This window comes from Histomonas meleagridis (assembly GCF_020186115.1).
Source record: "Histomonas meleagridis strain 2922-C6/04-10x chromosome Unknown contig_20, whole genome shotgun sequence".
Taxonomy (NCBI): Eukaryota; Parabasalia; order Tritrichomonadida; family Dientamoebidae; genus Histomonas; species Histomonas meleagridis.
The window spans coordinates 203718-214936 of NW_027150805.1; the positions used below are offsets into that span (position 1 = coordinate 203718).

The window sequence follows — 11219 nt, forward strand, 5'->3', positions numbered from 1 at the left end:
GAATCGATGAAATTCCAAGTCGAGCATTTTATGCATGGACGGGACTACTGACTGCTGAAATTGATAACTCAGTAAAGACCATTGGAGAAAGTGCATTTTCTATGTGCACTAGTTTAAAAGAAGTTTCGTTTGGTGAAGGTATAATAACTATTGGGGATTTTGCATTTCAAACTTGTTTTTCATTAAATAATGTAATTTTGAAAAGCCCGATAACATCAATTGGGCAAAATGTATTCGCTGGATGTCTAAAACTTACGTCTGTTATTTTTGAAAAAGGCGTTCAGGCAATTGGAGGTTTTATGTTTCAACAATGTATTTTTAAAGATATTACAATTCCAAGTACAGTTTCTTCCATATCAACGAATCCATTTTTTAACTGTGGAAACCTTCAATATATAAAAATTTCGGAAGAAAATCCATTTTATTCTAATTATCAGAATGATGGCGTTGTATATGATAAAAATATTACAAAAATTATTAGTTATCCAGTTGGAAATACCACTGAAACATTTGAAATTCCAGATTCAGTAACTTCAATTGAACCATATGCATTATCTTCAGGCGTTAATTTGTTCTCAATTTCATTTGGGAATAATTTAAATATAATTAAAAATCATGCACTCCAATATTGCTCATTTGTAAGTGTCACAATTCCAAACACTGTAACAGAAATTGAAACATTTGGTTTTTATACTTGTAGTAAATTAGAAACAATTATAATTAGTGAAAATGTGAAAGTTATTGGTATCGGTGCATTAGCATATTGCTCTTCACTTAAATGTATTTATTTTTATGGAGTAAATTCTCCAAGTTTTGGTGGAGATTGTTTTAAAAATTCTTTAACACCGTCTGTTATGGTGTATAAAACATATCTAGATGAATCTTTCGAAAATTTAAATGTAACCACAGAAACATTAGATGGATGCCAATCAATGCCAACACTAACATTTACGAAGTCAAATTCATTTTCTCAATCAAATTCATATACTGGATCCAATACACTTACCAAATCAAATACATTTACAAGATCGAATACACTTACAAAATCTAACACATTTACAAGATTGAATTCACTTACCAAATCAAATACATTTTCAGGACCAGTTACAGTTTACCCTCACAGTATATTTTCATCTTATATAACTATTACTCATTCAATTATTGTATCATTATCATTTACACAAACATTAAGTATTTATAGTTCATATTTAAATTCATTTATTATATCAAATATTAATTCAACATTTACATATGTTCCAACATTAATTATATTTTATGATTATACAGTTATTTTTTATACGCAATATTTCGAATTTTATTCTGATTTTTATATTTATAATGAAAATAATGAATCAAAAAATGATAATAAAACATATATTTATATTATCATTGGCGTTTTAATTGGAGTAATTATTATTGTGTAATTACTTATTATATTGTTAGTTCGTATTAAACATAATAAGCAAAAAAGTGAAGAAGAATCAAAAGACATTGAAGAAAAAGAAACAAATAATTTTTCAATTGAATATCTGAAAAATGTTGAGGAAGAAGATCCATTTGCAAAAGATTTCAAAGAAAACGATTTTGTTGTTCGTTTATGAAATTAAAAATATTTATAAATAAATAAAAACGATTTACAATGTTCATTAATATGAATAGAAAATAAAAAAATTAATTGATAACAATCAAATTTCAAAGAAAATTATGATTTATATATTATTATCAATTGATAAAAAGCATTACAACAGATTTACTGTTAAATTAATTCAGCATAAAACTTATAATTTTTATAAACTGGTGAAAAAAATCGGTAGTATCAGTTCCACTTTTTGAACGTGATTCTATCAAAACCGATCAAAAATGCTTCAAATTTTTTACAACCAGTTTATTTCATATAAATTAAACAATTTTTCACATGTTTTGAAGTATTCATTCGATTATTTAAAATAAAACAATAAAAATATATAAATAACAAACATTTTTTACATATAAATCATTTCTTCGAATTTCTCTTCGGGGTACCCCCAATTCGGCTTATCGTTTTGACTTAACTCGTCTGATGTTCCCTTCAGCATCATATCATTTAGGTACTTACCGAAGTCATTACCAGTAAAAGGCGAATTCAATGACGGATGCGGCTGATGTAATATATGATAAGGTATATAATTCACGAAGAACCCTGGAGCTATTTTATAAAATTTGAAGTGGAAGAAGTGGTCAGGATTATAGTTGTAGCACACCTCATGGAACGCATTTATCGCATCGGCCATCTTTGCTGAAGTAAGCATAAAGTCACCAGGCCCATCTCTGCATAAAATGCCGTTCGGAGAATCGTTCATATGACGAACAAACCGAAAATTGCCATCAAAACGTTCGATAAAGTCTAAGAACATCTTACGCGTGAGACGCCAAGGCTCTTCCATGAATTGAAGAGCATGCTCAAAGCCAAACGACTTAATGATGGCTTCAGTAAGTTTTAAGCGTGATGCTAAATAAAGGATGGCATCATTAAACGGATGGCTCATCAATGATTCAATAAATTGAAATGAAAGAATACTGTCGGGATTAACAGTAACTATGTATTTGCCTTGGCAACGTCTCATGGCAATATTTTTGGCAACAAATTCAAGAAACGTAGAATTATGAAAACAAAGATCTTTTGATATACGTTGATGGAAAGAAGAAGGGATAATGACACTTCGAACTTTCCCTTTAAGTAAACTACTATAATTAAAAGTTTTGTATAAAGGTCCTTCAGAAGGTTTTGTATTATAATCAGCAATCATAACATCAAAATCTGAGAGGGGACAAAGCTCTCGAGCTTTGCCAAGTCTATTTAAGAAGTTTTGGGCACGTTCTTTAAATCCGCCATAATTGTCATTTCGACCAGTAAAGATGATGGTTAGATACGGTTTTTCTGGCACTTTTTCTATGTAATCATTAAACGTACTCTTTATCATTGAATTTATTTCGCCATCAAACACAACTTCGTCTTTGGGGAGTTCGACATGTTTAAACTTATGGGATGATTGGACGAATGTGAACTTACAATCAGGAACTGCTACTTTAAGTGCGTCTTCAATTTTCATTGTTGATTTACCTTTGAGAACAACACGACCAGGAGAAAAATTGTTGAGAAGAGAAACAATGTATTGAGCAGCTTCATCAGCTGTTATAGAATGAACGTCATAACCAGGAATAATTTCGACGTGTGATTTCCCAATTCTTCGACATTCACGAGTAGATCTAAGAAGGATATTATACATATCACGAGGTTCTTTGTTATCAATTATATGTGGTAAATAAACAAGTTTTGCTCCATGACATAAACTAACATCACTATATTCATTGAAGTATGGTGGTGATACAACAAAGATCACTGGGACACCCCGATCGTGGAATACGTTAAAGAAACCGTTTGTATAATTTTGAACAATTTCACCAATGAATGATGCGCCATCTGTTGCAGAGAAGTGATAAAGAGGAGGTTGGTAGACAAGGAAGACAGATGTTAGTGTGATGTTTTCAAATAAGATTGGAATGTCTTGTGATGAAAAGTCAATGTCAAGAAAGCCTTTAATCTTGATGACTTCTTGTCCATTTGATTGAAGAAGTTTGGATATAGAAGAGCCAACAGCCGAATTGGTGCCTACAACAACAGCTTTGGGATTGGAAAATGTGGGTGAATATGGATCAAGACCAATATAACGAACACTTTCAAAAGATAATTCATTTCTATTTATGACGTATTCTTTGGTTTTGTCATTTGCACTTTGGATCAATTCACGATATTTAAAAAGTTTGTTTTCTTCTTTTTCTTCTTTTGCAGGAAAAATAACTTCATACCATTTTTCGAATTTATTTTTAGAAACATGAGATACTTTTGTCTGATTTTGAATAACAGGAGGTGATTCTATGTTTGTTTCACTTTTAATACTAGCTGTTAGGGTTTGTTTTTTTTCTCTATAAATTATGACAAGATATGTTCCTAAAACAATAAAAACGAATGCAAGAAAATAACACAGTGGCAACCCACGGACAAACTTCTTTTTTTCTTCGGTTTCAAAAGCTTGTGGAATTGTGTCCCGTTTGTCCTTGATCTTCAACATAAATATAAAAGTGACATCAGAATAAACGGCTTCCAAAAACAATTGGCCAAAATGTAAACGTTCATGAATTTTATTCTGTTCATATCTCAATGGAAGCTAAAAATAAAGACCTTATTCAGAAATCAAATGAACGCCCTCGTGTAAGTCGTTTCAATTAATAGAAAACCAAATTTTAATACATTCCAATAATTTAAAAAAAATTAAATTTTCATGGAAAGATTTGAGTCCTTTTATCAAAAATAATAACATTACTCAAGTATTACGTTTTCTTTAAGATATATAATTTTATTGAATAAGTTGGCATCATCAGTTTTAAATTTCTAATATCAACAAATTGGTAGGGGAAAGTACCAATCATTTATTTATCATTCCCAATTTAGGAAAAAAAAAATATTATTGAACTAGACGGACAAAAATGAAAGTCCAAACTTTAAACGGACATTTGAAAAGACAACATTTAATTCAAAAAGTGAATTGTGATGAAACCGATTTGACCAAAATGAGCTGGGCATTTGGTATACAAGACTTCTCTTCTTTGAAAGAATTTATTTGTAGGGATGGAATTACACTTGAGCATGCCCTTGTACACCCACAACTTCGAGTTGCTTTTAAACGACAGTTCACTCCATTAATTAAATTTTTACTAGCAAACCTTTGCAAACTTTTCGATGTTGCCATGATGGATATGACTGATGATAATAAGATGATAATTTCAAATGCTATTTATTGTTTAAGTACACCTGCTGTTTCATTCACAAATCATCTTCCTTCACATCGTGATTTTCTTCAAAAGCTATCAGACTTTCTACAAAGCCCTGATTTTAATCTCACAAGAGCAACAACTTTTTCCATTATTTTTGATTCAGCCATCAGTTTTACAACGGGTTATATCCTTGTTACATTTCCAAACAAGGACACCCTAACTCAAAGAATGATGGCCCATATCAAGATGCCACCAATTTATAATTCAATTTCCAATTTATTAGTTTCCTTATATTCGCCAATAATTAAGTTTCTAGCAGATAACAATGTTATGCAAAACATATTTGATTCATTAGGAGAAGATGATGAAGTAAATTCTTTAATTTTTGACTTATTCATCGAATGTTCAAAGAGTAATATAGCCATAATTTCCCCAATTGCAACCACCGAAAACATTCAAAAAATCCATGAACATGTATTTACATCTTCTTCCCACGAAGTTGGTTCTAAAGGTATTATTCTTATAATGGATATTTGCAATTGCATGAAATCTACTCGAAACACCAATGCCAACTTCAAAGAATCCATTGATCTTCTCATATCTAAGGTCGATGATATGTGCGACTACATTAAGTCTGGTGATGATTATACTATCGTCAAAAGTCACGTTGCAGATCTCATCATTTATTTGATTCCACACATTCGGAGCTTTACACAACCGCTGAAAGATCTACCAATTCACTTTTTCAATATACTTTTTCAGTACCCTTTGAATTCCATTGAACATCATCAGTTTATCGTCTTATTCAAATTGCTTTTGAATCAAATCAAACCAGAAGACATGAAACAAATAACAGATCGTATACCAATAGCATTTGATCAATATAGAAAGATCAATGCGACATATTGGTATCATCTTTTCCAAGTAACACAATTAATAAAACATACTCATAAAGAACCTAAAAATGATGAAAAATGGAACAAATATGTCTCAACGATGTTTGCAGACTTGACGGAAAGAAGCAAACAGGGATACGGAGGTAGGCTGCCGCAGGTGCAGGAGCCATCAGATTACTATGATTACGAAGAAGAAGACATGTGACTAGAGATCTTTGGATCTACTAGTCAAAGTATAAGTTAGTGACCTTTGGGTCTTCAAGTAAACATGATAAATGCCGAAATATGTTTTATTGTCACTTGAAACCAGTATCTAAAATCATGGTGAGACGCCATGTTCCATAATATGTATGCTGTTAACAGCATTTGTATCATTTGTTATTTTATTTTGAAATATTTTCGAATATATTTGTTATAACAAAGCATAATTATAACATTCAAAGGATATAGAAAGATAGATTAGAGAAAGCAGATGCCTTGCTGAATAGGATAAGTTTTTATCTATCAAGGATAAAGCTGTAAGTGAAAAATTATGAGGAATCGTATTTCCAGAACATAACGGTCACCCGCGATGGTTATTTTTCGCGCCAAAAGCTCAACCAGCTTCCAGCTAAAATTCAACTTTTTCACTTGTTTATACTCTCAAATTTTAATTCCTTAAATAAGAGTTTACAATATGAATCCAAAGGAACATTGCGACTGGGAAACACTTCTATCAGTAAATCAAGCAATTTTTGGTTTGAATGAAGAAAATTTTTCCAGATCTTTAGGTTTAATAATCAACAAATTTGATGAAATCCATCCTTTATCTTATGATTTAATTATTATTCAAATGATATATTATTCCTTTGTAATTAAAAATAATAATGCAGATTTATTTTTGAATATCATAAAAGAAATAAGAACATTTGAAGAGAGTAATAAAATCAAATCCAATATATTTGAAATATTTGGGCAATTTCTTAATAATAAGCATACAGATGAATCATATTATCTTCTTGAAGCTATGATTGAACATAATTTTCTTGAACCAAGCATTGTAAAAAACAAGCAGATTGCTTATTTTGTACATTACATGCCTGAAGATAAATTAGCAATCCATTTAAGGAAATATGATTACAAAAATTATGAAGAACTTTCAAAGAACAATTGGGAACTTCATAAGAAACTGATCAGAGAGGGACAAAATCCGAATGAAATTGCAAAAATAATTCGAAATGATGAAATAGAAAAACTTCAAGAAATATCATCACAATCAAACTTTTATATTGATCAAACAATTCCAAAATCACTTTATGAAAGATGTTCTTTTATTTATAAATTAAATGTTACATTAATTGATTATGCAGCATTTTTTGGATCAATTAAATGTTTTAAATATTTACTTATGAATGGTGCAAATGTTAAAAATGCAGGTATATATGCGGTTGCAGGTGGAAACTTAGAGATAATTCATTTATGTGAACAAAATCATTCGGCATTTGAAGGTGCATATGTAACTGCAATTGAATTTCATCGAAATGATGTCTTTAAATATATTTATGAGAATAAATTCGAAAAACATGATAAAAATTATGTGGATTTGGGATGCATTTGTATTAAATATGGGAATTATGAGATTTTAACATTTTTAGAAAAAGAAGGAATGAAAGTTAATCAAAATATTATTGATGAATCAGCAAGAATTGGAAACTTATATCTTTTTAAATATTTTTTACAAAATGAGCAAATTCCAATCGATACTTTATTTTTTTCTATAGAATCAAATAACCATGAACTTGTCAAATTTATTATTGATCAAGAAGCAATTGATATTAATGCTAAAGATATTTATTCGTTTTATTTAAGATTTATTTTAATAAAATAATGTTTCAAAATAAAATTTGGAAATTATTTAAGTTATTTGAAACAGCATTTATGAAAGCATCTTATTATGGTCATATAGAAATAGTCAAATTGCTTTTAAAACAGAAAGGAATTGATGTTAATGATGAAGATATTTATTTGTTTTATTTAATATTTATTGTAAAAAAATGATTTTTCAAAATAATATTTGGAAATTATTTAACTTTTTTAAAACAGCACTTATGTTAGCATCTAAAAATGGTCATACAGAAACAGTTAAATTACTTCTTGAGCAAGAAGGAATTGATATTAATGCTCAAAATATTTATTTATTTTGTTTTATATTTATTTTAATAATTTGATATTTCATAATAATATTTGGAAATTATTTAACTTATTTAAAACAGCACTTATGATTGCATCTAAAAATGGTCATACAGAAATAGTTAAATTACTTCTTGAACAAGAAGGAATTGATATTAATGCTCAAAATATTTATTTATTTTGTTTTATATTTATTTTAATAATTTGATATTTCAAAATAATATTTGGAAATTATTTAACTTATTTAAAACAGCACTTATGATTGCATCTAAAAATGGTCATACAGAAATAGTTAAATTACTTCTTGAACAAGAAGGAATTGATATTAATGCTCAAAATATTTATTTATTTTGTTTTATATTTATTTTAATAATTTGATATTTCAAAATAATATTTGGAAATTATTTAAAACAGCACTTATGTATGAATCTAAAAATGGTAATACAGAAATAGTTAAATTACTTCTTGAACAAAAAGGAATTGATATTAATGCTGATGATTTTTGTTCGTTTTGTTTAAAATTAATTTTAATAATTTTATATTTCAAAATAATATTTGGAAATTATTTAAAACAGCACTTATGTATGCATCTAAAAATGGTAATACAGAAATAGTTAAATTACTTCTTGAACAAAAAGGAATTGATATCAATGCTGATGATATTTGTTCGTTTTGTTTAAAATTAATTTTAATAATTTTATATTTCAAAATAATATTTGGAAATTATTTCTATTATTTAACACAGCACTTACTTATGCATCTTCAAAAGGTCATTTAGAAACAGTTCAAATGCTTCTTGAACAAGTATCCCCGAAGTACAGTAGTATTTGAATCAGTTTTGAAATATTTCAAAAGAATGCAAAATAAAAAGATAATAAATAAATTATTAAATTATTATCATTAAATTAAATAAATTAATTTCATATGAAATTTGATATGAAAGCTATTAATAAAAAATTTGATATCATTATAATATTTTAATGCAACAAATTATATTTCTTAAATTTTAAATCTTTGAATTAATTCATATTGTTTGATTAGTCAAAAACGTCGACAACACCATTTGGCAACCGTTAAAAAAATTTATTTAATGAAATAAAAATATCTCATTACATCTATACATGAAATTATAAAATAATTAAATAGAATATTATATTTATATATTTAAATGATATATTATTTCAAATTTATTAGCTTTAAGTGTATAATTTAAAAATTAAGTTTAAAAAAAAATTGATTATTTTTTATTGATGTATCCTAATGTTTGCCCTTGGTGATATTGGTGAATCAATCAAGCAATTCTCTTCGATTCTTTGCTTGAGTTTATTCTCATTAATAACCACTGTATGTGGATCATTTGAGGTATCAATTTCTAATTCGTCACGATAAAATCCATTTCGATTGTTCTCTGAAGTCGTTGCACGTTCAATAGTTGAGAGAACGCGAGCAATTCGAATTTGATCATCAAGTCGGGTACCATTTCCATATTTTAAAGTTGTAGAACGAATTTCATTTTTAAATACACCAAATGTTACTAAATCGAGTAATTGGAATAAATGTGAAGAAACACACACACAGCAGAGCCTCCACTTCGCTTCGCTCTGCACTCGCTTTTGCTCGGTGTGTGATCCAGACATTATGAATATATAATATGGTGTTTTTATAAGATTTGTAGAATTATGATGTTTTTGATTAAATTATTAGTACTTTTAGAGTTCCTAGGTTCCTGTTAGTTCCTGGGAACTTTGTATTCATCTAAAATTTACCGCAACACGCAATTACGCAACAATTATATATTTTCGACAATAATAATGTAGTATAATGCTAGTTGCTAGAAAATATTATAATTATACTTTTTTATCTAGGAAACTATAAATAATAATATATAACTGTTGAGATATATATCGTTGAGATATTATTGTTGATATATATTGTTGTAATATATTTATGAACATAAATAATAATAATAATATATATAGTTTTCAGTTTTCTAGATGAATAGGTATAATTAGAGATATATTACATCGCATATGACATATGACATATTACTGTATGGAGATGTTTTATTATATGCATAATTGCGTGTTGCGGTCTATTTTCATAAAAATGTGAAGTTCCCAGGAACTTCTAGGAACTATTAAACTATTAAATCATTATAGACGTCAACAAAATCACCGTGATTCTACAATATTCATTATCATAAATGTATTGTGTTATAATAACAGACATTAAGTATATAATGCTTTTACACTAGCTGGTAAATCTTCATTGTCATTCGTTTCAATATCATCATCACTATATTCACAATCATTTAATTCAATATAAACAGGTTTCTTATAATCAAAATATGTTATATCACATAATATATTCAATGTATAATCTATTACATATATTGTTGCTAATATACATAACCATAACATTGTAAAACTCATTATTTAATAAAAATAAATAATTATGAGTTTCATCATTAGATACCCCAGTTATTCATGACCTTAATATGATTCAAATATATGTTATACCTGGTGCTGATTTAACAAATTTGAGTGATATCTTATGTTTATCTATAAATTCTATTACGTCAGGGACACTATATTTCATATTATATGTTTCACCATCTTTCTTAACATATATTTTACTAACATAATAATGAGTATTACTCTTACAACAAAATGTACCAGTATCAGTTTATAACATTTCTACTTATGAAGTATCTGTTAATAATTGTATTAATTTAATTAATACATCTTCATCAGCTATAATATATTTATTCACAATTGATGGATTATTCTCTATAATATCCAGACATCAGACTAATGCTTGTATTAATAAATCTTTATTATGAATAATATTTTGTAAATTATTATTTAATTCATTTGCTGTATCAATACTTCTATCAACTATATTATTTACAATATTATTTTCGTTAATATCTGGATACTCGTTTCCACTCTTAAATCTCTCTGAGCCATACCTTACATCATATGGATTTACAACAACATTAACATTTTGATTCTGTTGTGGAGAATTTAAATTAGTATTAACTTTTGCTAAAAAATTTCTTGAACATGATAATACATTTAATTTTGGAACTGACATAATTTATATAATAAAAAATATATATTTTATAATGTTTAAATTAACGTTTTTGATTATACCATATAAATTAAAACTTAAAAAAGTGTTTACTATCAAACAAATGCCTTATATTGAATATATAATCTTTAATATGAAAGATTTAGTGATATATAAATATATAATTTCTGCTGATGAAAATAATATTCAAAGTTGTAACAAATTGTTGTGGAGAATTCATTGTTGCATAACTAATAGTCCCAGATCCTG

General features: G+C 27.5%; 2 protein-coding genes across 2 annotated transcripts; one reads left to right on the forward strand and one right to left on the reverse strand.

The window, feature by feature from the left end:
- Positions 1 to 1982: 1982 nt before the first annotated feature.
- Positions 1983 to 4109, reverse strand: GO595_002659 (Methyltransferase FkbM family; the record flags this gene model as incomplete). The annotated part of the gene is made up of 1 exon (XM_067915593.1): positions 1983 to 4109. One exon carries the CDS (start codon positions 4107 to 4109, stop codon positions 1983 to 1985), a length of 2127 nt encoding a protein of 708 aa, XP_067776460.1.
- A 499-nt stretch (positions 4110 to 4608) lies between these two features.
- On the forward strand, positions 4609 to 5913 carry GO595_002660 (uncharacterized protein; the record flags this gene model as incomplete). The annotated part of the gene is made up of 1 exon (XM_067915594.1): positions 4609 to 5913. One exon carries the CDS (start codon positions 4609 to 4611, stop codon positions 5911 to 5913), a length of 1305 nt encoding a protein of 434 aa, XP_067776461.1.
- Positions 5914 to 11219: the final 5306 nt, after the last annotated feature.